Raw genomic sequence first — 20,872 nt, 5'->3', positions numbered from 1 at the left:
AATGGGCGTCAGTGAAGTTTCAGGCAGTTGTTAAGATTTACTACGAGATTAAGGAAAAATGAAGATTATTACTCTACAATTTATTTATTTTGTTGTATTTTTACGATTATAACCATGATAACACAATGTGATGACATAGTATTTTTAAATTTGATCAACGTGTTTTACTTAGGTTTCATGCCAAATTTAAGCTAAGCCTAAACATAACGGATACAATACATATACTTTAAGGACTCAATTAAATATTTTGAAGTTTGAAGACTAATTTAGAATATTTTCTATTGTTTTGGGACGTTTGACGAATTAACCCAAGAAAAAGTCAAAGAAAGTCAAAAGAGATATTTTTAGGTTATAAAATAAGCAACAATACAAGAGATCCCTGCCTTTAAGTATCAAGGATTTCTAATAACTAAACAGTTTTCGATACTCGAAAATACGGTCATTTTTGTCTTTCTTCCCACTTTCAGTGGACAATGGAAGCAACGCTTCTCGGCTTTCATCGACTCAACCCTAGCCTCTTATCGACAAAACCTCTTAAAATTCCAGGTTAGTATTCCCCTGTTTGGTTCTTTAGAAAAATCTCGAAGTAAAAGGAGTGAACATTAACAAAGAAGTGTTTAGCACCGTTTCTGTCAGTTGGTTGTTTCAGTGTTTGTGCGTGATTTTTAGGTGATTTTATTTACAGATTATTGATATTTGGGATTTAGTTCGAAAGAACTTGGTTAACATGCTTTTGTATTCTGTTTGGGAAATGCGGTTTTGGTTAATCGGAGCTATTTCTTCGTTGATGATGTTCTAACTAGGAATTTAATTTTTTAAGTGGAAAATACTTTGAACTCTAGGCTTCTAAATACGTATTATTTATGTTTGTTTTAGTTGTGTTCCATTTTGGAACTTCATTTAGCTTGAGTATTTCAAGTAGGGGGGGATAAGTGATGTTGAAGCTGAATAACAGCCACAATACAAATTTGGTGGAGATAGAGATTTGTCAGGCATGCTCAGATATTTTACCTTAATTTTTCTATATTTAAATTGGTTATACTTCTCTCTAAGTCTCTAGTTGAAATGAGCTGGTGGGATCGATACAGTGTTAAATTTGATGTGTTAATGGGAAAGATACTTGGTATGCAGATGGACATGTGGCTCGGGACCTATGGTTTTATCGTCCACTTGATACCAGATCCCACCGGGTGCCCAAGATGAAATTGGTAGACTCAAGTAGAAGCCATTTTGTGCTGCCAAATAGATTGTTCCAGTCAAGAACAAGAAGTAAATGGTCAATCAAATCTTCAGATCAACTTCGAAGTGACTATGTCAATGTCGAATCATCATCTTCTGAGTCTCTAAATCTGGAACTTGTTCGTTCAAGTTTGGATGATGGGGCAGATGCTTCCAATTACAATGTTGTTAATAACATTGAGGCTTCACGTGTTACACCAAAATATTTTAGAAATAGGTTTCTAAACTTTGTACGGTTGAGTTCTGTCTTGAATAATGCCGCAGAATCATTCTTTAAGAGTGAGATTCGGCGGAGGTTATTTGTGACAGCTGTACTTCTTGTAATTAGTCGTATTGGATATTTCATCCCTCTACCTGGATTTGATAGAAGGCTGATACCTCAAGATTATCTTAGCTTTGTCTCTGGGTCTGTTGGTAAATTCTGTAATCTAAAAGAAAAGCTTGCACCTTTTTTTCATTCCTTTTAAACTATATCGAGTTTTATCTTCATTTACAGTCGGTATTGTTGATTAATTTTTGTCTATAACAAATTTGTGGCCTTTTACCCCCTTTTGGTAGATGATCTGGGTGATTTTTCTACGGAGCTTAAACTGTCCTTTTTTCAGCTTGGTATCAGCCCTCAGATTATTGCATCCATAATTATGCAGGTTTGTAACTTTTCTTTTGTCATATGGGATATATTTTCTTACATGATTGTGTGAGCTTTTAGATTCCATATGTGCTCTTCATTTCATGCTCTGAAAACTATTTGCCACCATCATGTTATGTTTTAAGTGGAGATAGATAGATGTTGAGTATACCTTCTATGTTCTTTTAGGACGGAATGGTTTTATGAATGGCCAAAAATTGTTTCCTGTAATAAAAAGCTCATATGATGAGCTTAGTTATTCTTCTTTGGCCAATGTTCTAGAGTTTAATGGTACATTGGGGTTCTGGAGTTGCTTTCTTTTAGTTGGGATAAAATTACTATCTTTTGATTGGGTAGATGTACGGGACTAGGAATCCCGTCATATTTTGTGCTGATGCTCTTCTGTAGTGTAATTAGGAGTGGTTGTAAACTTTTCTTGTTCGTTTAGTCCTGGCAACCAATGTTTATGATCACCGTAGATGTATTTGTTAACTTATCTTTAAAAGAACAGAAGAAAGATTTTCTGGCCAAGGGAAAGATATTCCAGAGAATCTTGCTTTTGGCCTAAATTTCTTTTGTTTTTATGAATTCTTATATTTTTGGTGCTTTCTCATGTGTGTCTCTTGAATTGATTGAAAACAGGTACTCTGTCATATTGTTCCATCGTTAGTGAAGTTGAGGAAGGAGGGATTGGATGGTCACGAGAAGATTAAGAGTTATATGTGTGTCTAGTTTTTTTATCTCAAGCAGTGAGACGAGTCCTTGCTACATGTATAATTCTTGAAGAAGTTACTTGAACGTTTACAAAGCATGTTATTATTCTTTCATTGCAGATGGTGGATTTCACTTGGCTTTGCAATACTAGAAGCTATTATAGTTTCTTGTTATTCTCTTCCCTATTCAATTTATGCAGCCAGTTACAGGTACTTTAGCAATATTAACATGAAAGCAACAATTTCTGATGCTTTTGTTTCTCACAAGAAATTGGCAGCATATGACACATACTCAACCTTTTCCTGGAATAAAGCTTAAACATAATTTTCACATTTTCTCTATCCATTTTTTCCATCTATTCCTTATGTTTGAGCTTTTATTTTTAAACTAAAGTCTTATGTTTTTTGCAGGGTTAAGCATGTGACGGTAACTGCTTTTCTTTTGGTTTGTGGTGCGATGACTATGACATGGATCTGTGATACGATATCAGAGTCCGGATTTGGTATCATACATATTACATTTATTCCTTATTCATTCCAATTGTTACAGACAGGTTTTTAATTTAATAAGAACAACTGACCAAATAAATGTAATCGCAAGCGGTTATTTTCTCTAGAGTCTATAATGAGGGAAACTCTGGGAATAGAGCTTGAAGCAAAAAAGTTTATTCAATGTGCAGAGACCTTATGTTGGATTGGAGGAAATAATGGGAAATAGTGATAATCTTCTCATATGTTCACCTTGAGACGGGAATTACGCTTTTATCCAAGATTATAGAAGTTCTAGAAATTCATTAAAAGTTTCAATCTTTCTCCTTATCCAAAGTCGAGGAAAGTTTATATGAAATTGGTGTGCTTTATAAAGGCCTTTTTTCTTACATTTTGAAAGCTGCATATTACTGCGATGTTTTGAGTATTGTGGCCTTCTTAAATCACTGCTTGTGTGTTTCAGGTCAAGGTTCATCTCTAATTATATGTGTTGGAATATTAACCGGATACACTGATACGCTGTACAAGATGTTGACTCAACTCTCAGGTATGCCATATGTGCTGACTAAGGTCTCTACTTAAGTTGGGTGGAGCTTTTGTCAGAATTATAATTTTTTAGTTAAAAACTGTCATTTTTTAAAAGTAAAAAATTATTACATGATTTCTGTTTTCCATGCAAAAACAAATTAAGTTTGACTAGGTAAGCAGCCTGAGGCTGTGGTACCAAAAAATTGATTTCATTGTAAAGAGTACATTCTGTAGCTATTTCAATGAAAGTAATCCAGTATGTGGGTTATAGGAAGGTGACGGAAGTGGTGGGAAAATTGTATCTGTACACTAGTCCTTTAGTGGTTATTTGCTCAACTTCAACGGCCGTGGTTTCCGTTGATGTGGACATTTACAGACCATTAAATTGAGAATTTGATGCTATTCTTGGAGTTCTGCATTTTTTTCAGTGTGCATCATTATTGGTTTCTTGCATCCACAGGCAGTGCTGTGAGTTGGTGGCCATACGTGCTTGCAGTACTAGGTGTTTTTACTGTAGTCACCATGTGGGCAGTTGTTGTAACTGAGGGTTGCAGGAAAATAAAGCTGCAGTACTATGGGTTTAAACTAGCTTCTGCTGCAAGGTAAAGTCAGGGCTACTTACCTAGACATTAGATGCACTTGGTGGAGAGACATAGGCTTTGTTTCAATTCTTCTCTGTGCAGCATAGATGGTACAGTTCACAGCTAATCTGACCAAGGAGCAATAACTAATTTTATGTGAACTAGGGCTCTTGTTGAACCCGTTTAAGTAGATTCGTACCTTTCAGTGTTTGTTTATTAACTTATAATATTGGTCATACGATCTTTCTCAATGTCATATTTTCTTTGTTTTGTGTGTTGGACAGGGAAGATTCCCCGATCACTGAAGTAGAACCCTATATTCCTTTTAATATTAATCCATCAGGAATGCAGCCTGTTCTCACTACCACTTATCTATTGGCTTTTCCAAGTATTGTTGCAAGGTAATTGTGCCCTTAAGTTGATTTAAATTCTTATTTTGAATCCCCTGTTCTATTTGCATTTTTTGGGGTAATATTCTTTTGATGCATTACATAGCTTGGGCTTGTTGTTTGTGTTATCCTACGGGCTTACCTTAAAGCTATCTTTTATTGAATGCCCAGAAATTATCTTAACACATTGCATTCTTGGCAGTATTCTTGGTTCACCATTTTGGGAGCATATTAAGGAGATATTGAACCCTGCAACATCTGTTGGTGCAGAGCCATGGGTTTACTATTCAATATATGCGTTTTTTGTTTTTCTGTTTAATATATTTGATATTGTAAGTACTTTTGAACCTTTGTGATTCTAAGTTTTTGATGGTTACCTGCTTATTGTCTTCCATTGCTATCTAAATTTCTTATGTTGCTATGATTTATATGATTATATCTTCTTGCTATTGCTTATTGGGTGTTGGTGCCAATAGAAAGTAGTGTATGATTCTTTTTTGCTATTATACTAGTTTTGCTCTATTTTGTTTAAAAAATAAAAATAAAAATCCTAGATGGACTGCTGCACATTCAATGAGAAATATTGGGTACTTTCGAGCTATGAACAGAAATGATTAATGCTAACAGGATTGGACTTTATGCTTTGATCCATTTTCCTATTTGTATACATTGGACTAATCTTCAAATCTAATAATCAATCCTTGAATTTGTTTATATGATGTGTTTGTTTGAAGAATTCTGCAATTCTGGTTCCTATTATTTTATCCACTACTCATTACTTCTTTCTGTTTGCTATTTGTGTGGAAACTCCTGTGCAGGCCAACTTACCGAAGGAAATAGCAGATTACCTGAATAAGATGGGTGCCAGGATACCAAATATAAAGCCAGGGAAGGCTACTATTGAATATCTCTCGAAGGTTCAGGCATCAACACGTTTTTGGGGTATGTTTCTGTCTGAAAAATAGTTACATTATGTAGTTGGAAGCTTATGCGCTAGATGTTGAACCTACTTATTTCTTGTGGCGTTCTTGGCTGTTTTTTGTCATCAAATCTGCAGGAGGGCTACTCTTAAGTATTTTGGCAACTACATCAACCATACTTGATCATTACTTGCGACGTATCAATGAGGGATTTGCAATCGGATTTACCTCAATTTTAATAATTGTAAGTACAATTCTGAAGGCTTGTTTGTCAGTGCATTGATGCTCAGTTTTATGAACTTGCTTAGAGCACTTGATAGGAAATCAAATTATATCAGCAATTGGAGTAAATATCTATGAAACACTGCTCTTTTTAGGTAGGATTATCACTCTGTTTTGCATTTTCATCGAATGCATCCCTCCATTTTGATTTAGGTGGGTTCTATAATCGAGCTAAGAAGATCATACCAAGCATATAATGTCATGCCCAGTTTAAGCAAAACACTGAGGCGATATGGGGTGTAACGTCCCCAAAGGCACTTTGCAGGTGCAGCCCGTGAGGTATTTTGCCATTTTATTTTTATAATTACTTTAATAGAATGTAATCCATGCTTCATGTTTCATGCTGTCAAATGATTAAGAAAATATTATACTTATGGCGCAGGGATCCTCCCTATACAAGAACTCAATTTCGTTGGTACAGTTTAGTTGAGCTGCTTCCTTTGGGAGTAAAAGATAAAAGGCCGATCTCAATTATTATTTGGTTAATCAACTCATAAAGCAGGTTCCGATTCTTCCGATTCCGACATTTCTGGATTCATTCATGGCTACAATAGTCTACTATAGTATGTGAGAACGTGGGTCCATTTTACTTCTGAGTTGTTCTAACAGTAGTAGTCCGAGACCGTGGACGTACGGCAACATGTTACCCATGTTTCGACAAGGGGATGGCCCCCGATTTCCGTAGATCAAGGCAAGTTGTACGGTAAGGTAATTTGATGGAGATCAACATGTTACACGATTACTTATTGCAGCTTGCCTTGTAGTGCATGAAGTGTAATCTTGTAGGTTGGATGGTTGGTGGTCTCTAAATCATGCATCTTTATTTTCAATTTGGCCGACTACTTTCGACAAAATAACATGAATAAAATTTGTCGCAATTACAAACACTACCCCTTTGGAAAAAGAAATATGATTTACATATTCTTACCATTTTTTACGACATTCAAACATTCTAAATAAAATAATAAACGCTCATACTTGATTATGTATAATAAGAATTACTAGATGTAATAAATATGGATCAGTTTGATTATATATAATAAGAAATACTAGAAGTTATAAAATGATGCAAAAATGTATGCCCATCTTATCTTTAATATGCCACGATAGTCACATTTATCATTTTAATCATTTGTGAATGCCTCTTTGATAATACATGACTCAGTATCTCAACATATTTTTCAATTTTGTCATGATACGAGGCAAAGTCATGTAACTTGATGTGATTGTAGTGTTCATGTTTAAGATCACCTCCATTCCTTCTTGGAACTAGTAGCGTTACTTGATAGAAAAATTCTATAATGTTGGCTGGATGAGTACCGTTAACGATGAGTACCGTTAAATTAATTTATAAAAGGTTAAATTATAAAGTATTAAACGTATAATTATAAGATAGTTAAAAATCTAAAAGTAATTTAATTAAAATAAAATATTTATAAAACATTAGCTTTTAGGGTAAACTATATCATTGACCACCTAACTATTTACTTCTTTTACTTTAACCATCGATTTTTTAATTTTATCAATCAGATCACGTAACTATTTAAATATTGTCAATTAAGTCACATGTCGTTAAATACTAAAGGAGGAGATGATGTGACAGTTAATAAAATTTGTATAATTACACAATTAATCTTCATTACTTACACATTTTATTAATTTGGTCCTAACTTTTAATTAATTCAATAAATTTAATTCTCAATCAGATGGTGACATGTGTCACTATGTGATTGTATGCTTTTTTCTTTATATTTTTATTTAATTTAATAAATTTTTCATCCAATCAAATGGTGTCACATGACACCAATTGAATGAATAGAAAATAAATTGAATCAATAACCGTTGTTGGTTGGGTTTGAACCCAAGACTTGAGGAAATGAAGCAAATACCCCAACCACTAGGTTGTATCATTCAAATGACAAACCTATCACGACATAATATATATATTTAATGGTAATAAAAAAATAAAATGATCTAATAAGAACTCCAACATGGAATAATTGAATAATATGATAATATGATATATATATATATATATATAACTGATTAATATGTGAATGTATGTTATTTATATTTTAAATCATTTTAATGAAAAAAAAAATTAATTTTAATATATTATAAATGAAATACAACGAAGAGCTTCGTTGACTTAGAATTTTTTTTATAGTTGAGGGTTTATCGTAGTAAGCATTTTAAGTTATGCATTGACTAGTTTAAATCCCAGTTAGAGTAAGAATTTTATATTTTATTATTTATTCATTATATATTTGAATTTTTTTTAGGGAAAACTTGATTTTATTGAATTAGTCTATTTTAATATAGAGTTGTTAAATAAGATTCAAATCTGATCGACGTTATAATATTTTATAATATAAGATATGATATGACACATTTCAGTTCAATATAATTAGAATAATGAAGACAATTTATTAATTTAAAATATGTAAAATGATACATTTCAATTATAACATACTAAATTTACTTTATTTTAATTTTTACATTAAATGTGATTTAAAATATAAATAAAATATATTCACTTATTAATCAATTATAATATTGTTTATATATATTTTATATTTTCATACTATTCAATTATTTTATGTTTGATTCTTTATAAGGTCATTTATTACCATTAACTATGAAATGACTATCCAGCTCAGTTGGTAGAGCACAAGGTTCTTGAATTAACTATATTATAAACGATATAGATTATGTTTTGTATATTAAACAAATTTGGTAGTCTAGCTTAGTGGTTAAGGGTTTAGTTTTTTTTGGCTTTCTCCTAGGTTCAAACCCCACCAGCAATAATTACTGATTTAATTTATTTTCTATTCATTCAATTGGTGACATGTGGCATCATTTGATTGGATGAAAATTTTATTAAATAAAAAATATTAAAAAACATCCAATCACACAGTGACACATGTCACCATCGGATTGAGGATTAAATTTATTGAATTAAATAAAAGTTAAGACCAAATTAATAGACCGTGTAAGTAACGATGACTAAATGTATAATTATACAAATTTTATTATAGTCATGTCATCTCCTCTGTTAATATTTAACGACAGGTGACTTGATTGACAATATTTAAATAGTTAGGTGACCCGATTGATAAAATTGAAAAATTGGTGGTTAAAGTAAAAGAGATAAATAGTTATGTAGTCAATGGTATAGTTTATTAAAAAACTAATATTTTATAAATATTATATTTTAATTAAATTACATTTAGATTTTTAACTAATTTATAATAACACTTTTAGTACTTTATAATTTAATATTTTATAAATTAATTTAATGATGCTCATCATTAATGATGTTCATTCGTACTCGTCAAACGTGACAACATCATTACACTTGATAATTATGAATTGAAAAATGAGTGGCAGCATCATTATACTTGATAATTATGAATTGAAAGATGAGGGGCGTTATTTGATAATTACGTGGTATAAACTAAGACTATAAATGGAAATTATCGATTCGTGATCTTTTCATGACTCTATTAGTAACCACGGTTGAAAATCAGCACATATGCATTAACTCATCAGTGTCAAATCTAGTCCATCAGGTCTAATGTTGGAGTCATAATAATTAAACGAATAAATATTTTTAAAAATAAAAATACAACAAATAATGATGCATAAATGTTAAAGAACCAATATATATATATATATAAAGAATATAATAGATCAAATATTAAAAATAAAAAGAAATTAAATTGGCCGTATTGGATCTCTTGAGTCCAAATTTAAAATATGATCAATCAAAAAAGATTTCGAAGTCGGATCGTAATGAGGGTGTTACATAGGAAATGATTATCGATTTTTCAAAATTTAGATGAGATGTTTGATTTTATTTAATGGGATATGGGATAAGGTGCTGATTTGGTGGGTGTAACAGATTTATGCCTAATATTTGAGGCCAAAAAAGTTTGATATAAGATTATGTGTTATTATAATATAACTTAATAAATTATTATAATGTTAAAATATACTTATTATGTTATTAAAAAATAATAATAAGTGTATTTTGAATATTTTACAATTAATATTTTTAAAAAACAATAGTATAATATTATATTAATGTTAAATATATAATATAATATTATTTTCATTATTTACTTTGGAGTGAAAAATTGAGAAAACAATTTACGAAATTAAAAGTGTAAATCTTGTAATAGAAAACATTTTTTTTTGTTTACTAAAAAATCATTTACGTTAACTTAATTCATTGTATGCAAATTAAATTTTAAAAAATGAGGAAAATATTTTTAAAAAAATTAATTACATGAAACAAACACACTTTTAATTACTTAACATCAAATAAATTAAATTTAAGAATATATATATATATATATATAAGCGAGTACATTTGATCGCTTGGTTAAGTTGCTAGGATAAGACTCGCGAACTGGACATATTCTTGTAAATATATTATACTTATATGTTCAAATTAAAGGTGTGTCATGTTACATGTTTATGTAATTAATGTAACTTTTTTTCTTTGTTATCCTTCGGTTTCAAGTTTTTAACTGGACTAATCCGGACCGACTTGCGTGGCACACCTAGTTTTAGTGGGTGTATCTCCCAGTTGAGATTTTTACATACACAAGAACTCGAACTCGAAGCCTTACTTAAACGATATCAAATAGGGATGGCAACAGGGTGATTTCGGGCCGGGGATTGGTCCCCCCGTCCCCGCTTAAAAAATCACGGGGATTTAAACGAGGACCCCCATCGGGTAATCGGGGAAAATCGCGGGGAAACAGGTATCCTCGTTTACCTTATATGGTTATTTTTCACCGCGGGGATCCCCGTTACCGTTTAAATTTCATACGATGACACGAGTTATTTAAAAAATAATGTCATTATCGTATCTAAACTTACTTGAAACGTCAAACACCACCAAATGCATTCAAAATATAAAAACAAAACAATTCAAATAGACAAATATAATGACAACGACTAATAATATAATATTTTAACTTTCATAAACGAAATCATTCTTCCAAAGTAAATTAAATTTATATACTTTTTAAATTTAAATTAAATTTATTAATATTATATATATATAATAATTATTTTTAATATTTATCGGGCCGGTTATTCGGGTAACCGAGGCAGGATTACCAAAACCGTCCCCGTTTAAAAAATTCAGTTTTTCCCGTCTCCGTCCCCATTTATCATTCCCGAACCCAACCCATTTATCATCCCTGAACCCAACCCATTTAATTCGGTTTTCCCCGACGGGTTCGATTTTTTTTTGTCATCCTGAATATCAAACTACTTACCACTTAAATCAACTCCAACTGGTTGAAATTAATGTAATTGATGGGTCCCTTTGAATTGATTGTTATTAGTGTTGTGGGTTAAAATAATAAATACTCAATCTGATATAAACATAGCAATTGGTTTGTATTCAAACTGTAGATTACTGTAATAATTGATTGAATTAATTGTTATTAGATACCTTATTAATTGAACTTTTATTTCTAAACAATGTTTCCCTTATTTAAACGTAGCAATTTCACTGAAAAATCCCATCATCAAGAAATCACAACCGACATTTCTTAGTAAAAAAGCCTCAACAATATGAAAAACGACATGAAATTCCTCCTCCTTGTGCTGATTGTATCATGTAAGTTCATTGATATTTCATACATTTTTTCTTTGTTTTCGAACCAGCTGTGAAGTTTAGTTATATAATACTAAATTAATGGTAATTTATTTGCAGCATTTGCATGTTCAATGTTACATGGAGCATCAGCTAGGCCGGTGGAGAGTGGGAGTGAGAATGATTATGGAGAACAACGACCGTGTAAAACTAATGCCGACTGTAGAGATATACTGTGTGCTGGACAAGGTGGTGTACCTGCACTCTGCAGTGTTGGCGTTTGCGAGTGCGGCTAGAAACAAATATTCCGGTGACTTTGATTCGAACAAGTTATTTTCATAGCTTTGTTCTTCAATAAATAAAAATGAAAACTCTTAGATTATTCAATATTTTCCTTTTTATTGCATGCAATTGCAGTTGCAGAATAAAACTTGTCTTAAACCTTAGCAAAACCATAATTAATGCATGACATACATATGAATCAACCATTTCATTCTTTTGTTCGGGTTGGACATAATCGAGATGTTGGATTTAATCGAATCAAATTTAAATTTAAATTAATAAAAAGAATTATATTGTTCGGATTAGAACCGATAGGTCTAATCTAACAATGATATTGGAGTGGAGTGAAGAGACTCCCACTTGAGAAAAAGTGAATAAAGAAGCTCATTCCATGAGTCGGGTACTCCAGGCAAGCACCAATGGCTACAATCTTCGCCCGGAGGTTCCGTTTCGTTTTCTCTCCCAAAATGATACAAAGATGTATGCCCGTCTTGCCTTGTAAATGTCATAGGAGTCACATTCATCATTTCAATCACTTGTGGATGCTTCTTCGATAATACACGACTCAGTATCTCGGCATGTTCTTCAGTTTTATCAGGATATAAACCAAAGTCGGGAAATTTTATATGGTGACAATGTCCACCGGTGTTCCAGCTACCACGTCTGTTACAGGAAACCAATACATCAGTGATGAATTCTATCATCTTAAAGATATAGTAAGTTCGATGCAGAATGATTCAAACCTAAAATGTTCAGGAGCATAGGTTCGAAAATAAATTTGGGTCTTGTTGGTATTTACTTGACCATGAACAAAATTGAGTAAAGTTTCGATTGATTCCCGAAATGCGGTTGTAATGTTCATGTTTAAGTTCACCTCCGTTCCTTGTTGGAAATAGCAGCCACTGCAAAATGAATTGAAAGATGAGGGGCATTCCTTGATAGTTACGTGCTATAAACTAAGACCATGGATGATGATTACCGGTTCGTGGTCTTGTGATGGCTCCACCAGTGACCAGTGTTGAAAACCAGCACATCTGCACCAACCCATCGGTGCCAAGTCCGGTCCATAAGGTCCAGTCTCAGAGTCATCTTAACAGCCTCTGGAGCTCCTCTTGGAGGACTCCCATGAGCCACTAGAAATGGAACTCTGTAATATTCAACCGTGCAGTTATAGTCGGCAAACCTGAAAACCAAGAACCCTTTGTGCTTTGTGATGGGGCTTCCGTTCACCTCGTATATTGAATCCTTGTTAGGAATTGCAGAGCTAAGCATGCAGAGCAAGGACTCCCATTGGTTCCTCCCGATTGAGTCACCTACAAATGCAATGCGCCGGTTCCTTAGCTTTTCCAGCATCTTCGTTGCATTAAATCTGTCCCCAAAGAAATAGAAAAACCAGACCTTATAAGAAGATATCAATCAATAAATGCTTTCTTCTGCAATGGACTTCAAATTTCGTTAGAGAAAGAAAGGTCTGATTTTGATTTTAGTCCCTCCATTATGCTAAAATTTTATTCCATAAATAAACCAAAAAGAAGTTACCTAATGGAGGACAGGAGATCATGAAAACCACTATTGGCAACCGACATTATTATACTATTAAACTAAAATGAACCTTTCCTTCGGTCTCTTTCGACTGCTAAAAGAAAGCTAATGTGATGAACATAAAAAGAATAGAAAAATAAAAGATGAAAAAAGACCTGGGCAAATTGCAGGCTTTGGGTTGCCAACGCCACTTCGTGTAGAAACCATCAGGTCTACCATTCTCCAAACAACGGAAACCGCTATCAATGAAAGGGCAATGTTGACTCTGATACAGGGGATAGTTCTCGTCCCAAACCCATCTCCCATCATAAACATCACACTTATCCAAAAACCCAAGTCGTTGATCTACATCTGATGCCGGTGATGTTGCAGCATAACTGAGTTTAAACCAAGGGAATCCATGGAAGAAGAGAGCCCGGTGGTTTAAGTAAACGAAGCAGGCAATGAAGAGACAAGAAACCAAAGTGAAGGGTTCAACAAGGTTGGATTTCTTGGAGAAATCCAAGTCTTGTTTGGTTGTGTTCTTTGTCATCCTTACGAACGTGAAAAGGCAAAAAAAAAAAAAGCTTTTGGAGAGAGATGTCAGATGATGGTTTTAGAGTTAGAGGAAGTTAGATTGCAGGGTGAAGAGGAGGCCATGTGAGGATCGTAGCTGATTAGCGGCAGTTTTTGGACCTCATGCTGGTGCGGTCGCGAGTAGAAGAAAACGTGGGGAAAAAGTGAAAAGGAGCCTCGAACCGACACAATAGTGCTTTGCTAATTCAAGGGTAGGGGAATTCCAAGCTCTGCAACAATAATTTTAAGATATACTTTTGCAATTGTGAAGATATATTTGAATGTTTCATTTATGTCATTTGTGGCCCTCGACATATAACCTTGCCCTACTATGGATGGCAGGCAGAGGAGACTTCATATTCCAAGGACACACAAATCTTATTTGTTAGTACGATTGACTGACTATTGACACGAGGTTGCAATAAGTAGCCATTGCACCCTACTACTTGACATTGATGTATGCCTTTGGCAGGAACACCTATTTTTTCTAACCATCAATAATTTCGTTTTAAAATTATATTACTATATATTTTCAAGAATAATATTATATATATATATATAAATGAATTGCATTAATAACACCTGCCTTTTCAAGTCTTCCTCGAATATTTATTTCTCATCCTTCCTCGAATATTATTAATTTTAGATATCAAAACGCCCAGAACCCAACCCTTTTCATTATTTGCTGTGACTTTCTTGATTAATAATTTGGCTTCGCGGTTGCTAGTCCAATACAATTGTTGAAAAATAAACAAGTGGTCAAGCCAATTTCGATGGCAGCCACCAATTTTATAAAAAAGGGTTGGTTATTTGTTGAAAATTAATAATGGTAAAATTTCAATTTTAGTCATTGTTATTTAGGGTATTTACAAATTAGTCCTTAAACTTCAACTATAAATACCCTAGTTCATTTAGCTTCAAAACCATCCCAAAGCATTCTAGCTTTCTTCCAATACTAGAGAGAATTTAGAAAGTTTCTTGAGAGTTGTTTTCTCCTTTTTATCGAGAGAGAATTATCATTGTTTTCTCCTTGGTAGATCGAGAGAGGTTGTAATTCCTATTTTCTCATAGTGAAATTCTTCTACCGTAGCCCGTGGTTTTTACCCTATTTTATTTAGGGGTTTTCCACGTAAATTTTGTGTCTCTTTTTATCTTCATTTTTATTTTCTCAAATTATCAGTTGCGATTTTGCTCTATCTGATAGCCGTCTTCCGCAACAATTGATATCCGAGCTAGATTAGAGTGTGTAATATCTGCTTATTGTCTTTGTGGTTGCCACCAAAAGGTGGATCCTCCAATATAAGAAAATAAGAAGTTATTACCCATTCTTTGAAGGTTCCAGAGAACTACTCATGATAGTGAAATAGTGGGAGCTATCCGTAAACGAAGCAATGGTAACGAAATTTGATATTGAAAAGTTCAATGGGAGAAATTTCTCATTGTGGAAATTGAAGATGAAGGCCATCCTAAGGAAAGACGGGTGTCTAGCGGCTATCAATGAAAGGCCGGTGGATTTTGCAGATGACATCAAATGGAACGAGATGGACGGGAATGCTATGGCAAACTTTCATCTAGCATTAGCAGATGAAGTATTGTCAAGCATCGAGGAGAAGAAGACAACTAAGGAGATATGGGATCATCTCATCAAATTGTACGAGGCCACATCGTTGCACAATAAAATTTTCCTTAAGAGGAAATTGTACACTCTCCGTATGCCAGAATCTACTTCAGTGACGGAGCACTTAAATACATTGAACACCTTATTTTCTCAGCTTACATCCTTAAGCTGTAAAATAGGAGAACAAGAACGTGCTGAACTTCTACTTCAAAGTCTACCTGATTCGTACGATCAACTCATCATCAACTTGACAAACAGTAATGCCACCAGTCTAGTCTTCGATGACGTTGCAGCTGCTGTTCTACAAGAAGAAAATCGGCGCAAGAAAAATGAAGATAGACAAGTAAATCTGCAACAAGCAGAAGCGTTGACAACGATGAGAGGGAGATCAACAGAACGTGGCCAAAGCAGCAGTCATAAACATGGTAGATCGAAGTCGAGGAGCAAGAAGAATTTAAAGTGCTACCACTGTGGAAAGAAGGGTCACTTGAAGAAGGATTGTTGGAGTCTAAATAAAATCTCCAATCCACAAGGCAATACCGCAAACACTTCAGATGATGGAGATGCTCTATGATGTGAAGCGTCAACCACCGTGGAAGGCAGAAAAAGATTTGCAGATATATGGCTCATTGATTCGGGAGCGACATATCACATGGTCTCAAGAAGAGAATGGTTCCATCATTATAAACCTGTCTCAGGAGGATCTGTGTATAGTTGCAATGATCATGCCTTAGAGATCGTTGGTGTGGGAACCATCAAATTGAAGATGTATGATGGAACAATTAAAGTTGTTCGAGATGTGCGGCACGTGAAAGGTCTGAAGAAAAATTTATTATCCTACGGATTGTTGGATAATAATGTTAGCAAGATTGAAACACGGAAAGGAATCATGAAGGTGTTCCGTGGAGCTCTTGTGGTGCTGGAAGGTGAAAAGATAGCTGCAAACTTGTACATGCTGAAGGGAGAGACATTGCTAGAAGCAGAAGCCTCTGTTGCCTCATGTAGTTCAAATTCTGCAATGCTATGGCATAAGAAACTTGGACACATGTCAGAACAAGGAATGAAAGTCCTTGTGGAGCAAAAGCTACTTCCAGGCTTAACAAAGGTATCACTTTCTTTGTGTGAGCATTGCATAACAAGTAAGCAGCACCGGTTGAAATTCAACACATCAAATTCTAGAGGCAAAAGTGTTCTAGAATTGGTTCACTCTGACGTATGACAAGCACCAGTAACGTCCCTAGGTGGAGCAAAATACTTTGTCTCATTTATTGATGACCACTCTAGGAGATGTTGGGTGCACCCTATTAAGAAGAAGTCAGACGTGTTTTCAACTTTCAAAAACTTCAAATCACGGGTGGAACTTGATTCTGGAAATAAGATCAAGTGTTTCAGAACAGATAATGGAGGAGAATACACAAGCGAAGAATTTGATGACTTTTGCAGGAAAGAAGGCATCAAAAGACAGTTCACAGTGGCGAACACTCCTTAACAAAATGGAGTGGCAGAGCGGATGAACAGAACCTTGTTAGAAAGAACAAGAGCAATGTTGAGGGACGCAGGCCTAGAAAAATCATTCTGGGCAGAAGCAGTCAATACCGCCTGTTATTTGGTGAATCGAGCTCCATAAACTGCAATAGAGCTGAAGACACCAATGGAGATGTGGACTGATAAACCAGTTGATTATTCAAACCTCCATGTATTTGGAAGTATTGTGTACGTGATGTACAACGCCCAAGAAATTTCAAAGCTGGATCCAAAATCCAGAAAATGCAAATTCTTGGGGTATGCTGATGGAGTAAAGGGGTATCGCTTGTGGGATCCCACTGCCCGCAAAGTGATCATTAGCAAGGATATTATCTTTGTAGAAGATAAGCTACAAAGAAAAGAAGACAATGACAGCGCTGAAAAGTTAGAGACTACACAGATACATGTAGAAAAGGAGTTTGAACAAGGAGATTCTTCTGAAGCAGAACCAGCACATGATGAACAAGAACCAGAGAGTTCTGAAGCTCCAAAAACTCGTCAATCAGATCGTGTGAGAAGACGTCCCAATTGGCACTCAGATTATGTTATAGAAGGAAATGTTACATACTGTCTTTTAACAGAGGACGATGAGCCATCAACATATCAGGAGGCAATAAACAGCTCAGATGCTTCACTGTGGATGATGGCGATGCAAGAATAAATCGAAGCCCTTCATAAAAATAATACATGGGACCTTGTGCCACTACCACAAGGAAGGAAGCCAATTGGTAACAAATGGGTTTTCAAAATCAAGTGAAATGGTGACGATCAAGTGGAGAGGTATCGTGCAAGACTGGTGGTCAAAGGATATGCTCAGAAAGAAGGTATTGATTTCAATGAAATTTTTTCTCCTGTGGTTCGACTAACAACAGTTCGAGTAGTCTTGTCAATGTGTGCTACATTGAATTTACATCTGGAACAACTAGATGTTAAAACAACTTTTCTTCATGGAAATCTTGAAGAAGAGATTTATATGCTCCAGCCTGAAGGTTTTGAAGAAGACGAAAAGAAGAACTTGGTTTGCAGGTTGAACAAATCTCTGTACGGTCTAAAGCAGGAGCCGAGGTGTTGATATAAGAGATTTGATTTCTTCATTATGTGCCTTGGATACAACATACTTAATGCAGACCCTTGTGCTTATTTCAAGAGGTCTGGTGATAACGATTTTGTTATATTGCTGTTGTATGTGGATGACATGTTGGTTGCAGGACCCAACAAAGATCATATTGAAGAATTGAAGGCACAACTGGCTAGGGAATTTGAAATGAAGGACTTGGGATCAGCAAACAAGATTCTAGGGATGCAAATTCACCGAGACAGAAGTAATAGGAAGATTTGGCTTTCACAAAAGAATTACTTGAAGAAAATCTTATCACGATTTAGCATGCAAGATTGTAAGCCAATTTCTACCCCTCTTCCTATTAACTTCAAATTATCATCCAGTATGAGTCCTAGCAGTGAAGAAGAGAGGATGGAGATGTCTCGAGTATCGTATGCATCAGTAGTGGGAAGTTTAATGTTCGCTATGATATGCACAAGACCAGACATTGCACAAGCAGTGTGAGTGGTTAGTCGGTACATGACGAATCCAGGCAAAGAGCTATGAAATACAGTGAAGAGGATCCTGAGATACATCAAAGGGACCTCAAATGTTGCATTATGTTACGGAGGATCAAACTTACTAATCAATGGGTATGTAGATTCTGACTATGCAGGGGATTTGGATAAAAGCAAATCTACAACAGGATATGTGTTCAAAGTTGCTGATGGAGCTGTAAGCTGGGTTTCTAAGTTGCAGTCAGTTGTGGCTACATCCACAACAGAAGCAGAATATGTAGCAGCTACACAAGCCAGTAAAGAAGCAATTTGGTTGAAGATGTTATTGGAGGAGCTTGGGCATAATCAAGAGTATGTCTCTCTGTTTTGTGACAGTCAAAGCGCCTTGCATCTAGCAAGGAATCCAACATTTCATTCAAGGACAAAACACATACGAGTTCAGTACCATTTCATTCGTGAAAAGGTGGAAGAAGGGACAATAGATATGCAGAAGATCCATACCAAAGACAACATAGCAGATTTCATGACAAAGGCGATCAATGCTGATAAATTTACTTGGTGTCGATCCTCTTGTGGCCTGTCAGAGACATAAGCAACATGATGGTACAAGGTAGAAATAATTGTGTGAAGATAAGATTGTTCCAATCAAATCTTCAAGTGGGAGATTGTTGAAAAATAAACAAGTGGCCAAGCCACTTTCGGTGGCAGCCACCAATTTTGTCAAAAAGGGTTGGCTATTTGTTGAAAATCAACAATGGTAAAATCTCAATTTTAATCATTGTAATTTAGGATATTTACAAATTAGTCCTTAAGCTTCAACTATAAATACCCTAGCTCATTTAGCTTCAAAACCATCCCAAAGCATTCTAGCTTTCTTCCAATACTAGAGAGAATTTAGAGAGTTTCTTGAGAGTTGTTTTCTCCTTTTTATCGAGAGAGAATTATCATTGTTTTCTCCTTGGTAGATCGAGAGAGGTTGTAATTCCTATTTTTTCATAGTGAAATTCTTCTACCGTAGCCCGTGGTTTTTACCCTATTTTATTTAGGGTTTTTCACGTAAATTTTGTGTCTCTTTTTATCTTTATTTTTATTTTCTCAAATTATCAGTTGCGATTTTGCTCTATCTGATAGCCGTCTTCTGCAACAACAATGATGTATAGCTCTACTTTCCAGGTTTCACTCTGCACTTATCGACAATTTTTTTGAATAAATTACAAATTTAATAACTCAATTTTACTATCTTTTATTATATTTACTGTATTTTAAAAGTTTTTAATTTAATCACAATTTTATACAATTTTAATCATAACATGACTCCAGAGTTGTAACCCCTTTGTGCATGTAACTGTATTTGAGCATATAGTTTCTCGTACCAAGCATGTAATTAGTCGACAGTTTGTTAGCAGAATCGAACGCGAGTGACCCGTCCACCACGGTCCGGTTGTCCCTTCTGCTGTGAATATAAGTCAGCTTCAACGGCTTATCTGCAACCCTAACTGAGTTCATAAACTGAAATCGAAAATTCTTTTTGGGGACGTCATAGTCGGTGATGAAGAAGTCGGGTTTCTCAACATCAAGAGTCAAGCCGTTCAGGCTGGGACCCTTGACGACAGTGACGTCAGTCATAGAGGAGCGGAGCTTTAGATCGCCAGCGTTGACGGAAAGGATAACAACAGCGGTGCTCTTGTCATTAGTGTATCTACCTTTCAACGACGCCTTAATTTTCCTTTGGAAGAGACGAGGAATCGAAACAAGAGGGAGAGTTTGGTGAAACTATCAAGTCCTTGGTACTTAAATGATAAAACTAGTAAAGAAATCTTAGTCATCTCTTTGCTGAATTCTTTGTGACAGCTAATTCTAGAGCCTTCATAAGGTCATTGACAAGTCTCATAACCTCAGCTTCAAATTTGAAAAAGGAAAACGACGAGATAAAGGTACTGGAGTTGTGTCCAGCGGTTTTAACTTCAAATTCTGAAGTTTGACTGTAGCTTTAGCCTTTAACCTATCCATGTCATAATGTAGTTATAAAATTAACAGCAGAGTGATAAAAAAAATTAATGTATAAAGTTGAGTGATTAAATTAATTTTTTAAGTTTAATGAGTAAAATAAAAGGGAGTAAATTTCAATTATTAAATTTGTAGTTTACTTTTTTTTCTATTCAATTGCCGAGAATAACAATCAGAGCAAAGGGTAAAGTATCTTTGATTGTAGGATATTCTCATTAAATTCATTACAAAATAATGTTAATTATAAAATATTATTTTGCTAAATCCAAACTATTAAAAGTTACAAAATAATCACTCGATTATAAGATATTGTTTCATTGTCACTTGATTATTAAAATTTATAAAATAATCACTCAATTATTCATATATTCCAAACTCATCATTTTCTGTTAAAAAACTGA

General features: G+C 34.4%; 3 protein-coding genes across 3 annotated transcripts; 1 reads left to right on the top strand and 2 right to left on the bottom strand.

Annotated features, from left to right (window-relative positions):
• The first annotated feature begins 388 nt into the window (after positions 1-388).
• LOC120173789 (preprotein translocase subunit SCY2, chloroplastic-like) lies at positions 389-6,594 on the top strand. Its single transcript, XM_039180867.1, has 14 exons — positions 389-546; positions 1,132-1,653; positions 1,798-1,886; positions 2,510-2,589; positions 2,701-2,790; positions 2,992-3,083; positions 3,533-3,616; positions 4,058-4,199; positions 4,463-4,579; positions 4,770-4,899; positions 5,386-5,509; positions 5,625-5,731; positions 5,923-6,048; positions 6,152-6,594. Exons 1-13 carry the CDS (start codon positions 474-476, stop codon positions 6,010-6,012), a joined length of 1,740 nt encoding a protein of 579 aa, XP_039036798.1. The 5' UTR covers positions 389-473; the 3' UTR covers positions 6,013-6,048; positions 6,152-6,594.
• Positions 6,595-6,930: 336 nt separating this feature from the next.
• On the bottom strand, positions 6,931-13,972 carry LOC120173760 (protein trichome birefringence-like 10). The gene is made up of 4 exons (XM_039180830.1): positions 13,366-13,972; positions 12,648-13,037; positions 12,561-12,570; positions 6,931-7,038 (listed from the first exon to the last, which is right to left on the bottom strand). The coding sequence occupies exons 1-4, from the start codon at positions 13,740-13,742 to the stop codon at positions 6,931-6,933; spliced, it is 885 nt and encodes a 294-aa protein (XP_039036761.1). The 5' UTR covers positions 13,743-13,972.
• A 5,791-nt stretch (positions 13,973-19,763) lies between these two features.
• On the bottom strand, positions 19,764-20,474 carry LOC120173759 (outer envelope pore protein 24B, chloroplastic-like). Its single transcript, XM_039180829.1, has 2 exons — positions 20,359-20,474; positions 19,764-20,190 (listed from the first exon to the last, which is right to left on the bottom strand). Exons 1-2 carry the CDS (start codon positions 20,472-20,474, stop codon positions 19,764-19,766), a joined length of 543 nt encoding a protein of 180 aa, XP_039036760.1.
• Positions 20,475-20,872: the final 398 nt, after the last annotated feature.

This window comes from Hibiscus syriacus, unplaced genomic scaffold (genome assembly GCF_006381635.1).
Source record: "Hibiscus syriacus cultivar Baekdansim isolate YM2019G1 unplaced genomic scaffold, ASM638163v2 tig00111983_pilon, whole genome shotgun sequence".
Classification (NCBI taxonomy): domain Eukaryota; kingdom Viridiplantae; phylum Streptophyta; class Magnoliopsida; order Malvales; family Malvaceae; genus Hibiscus; species Hibiscus syriacus.
Note: the sequence above shows the minus strand (reverse complement) of the source record. Positions and strands in the feature narration are given on the sequence as shown.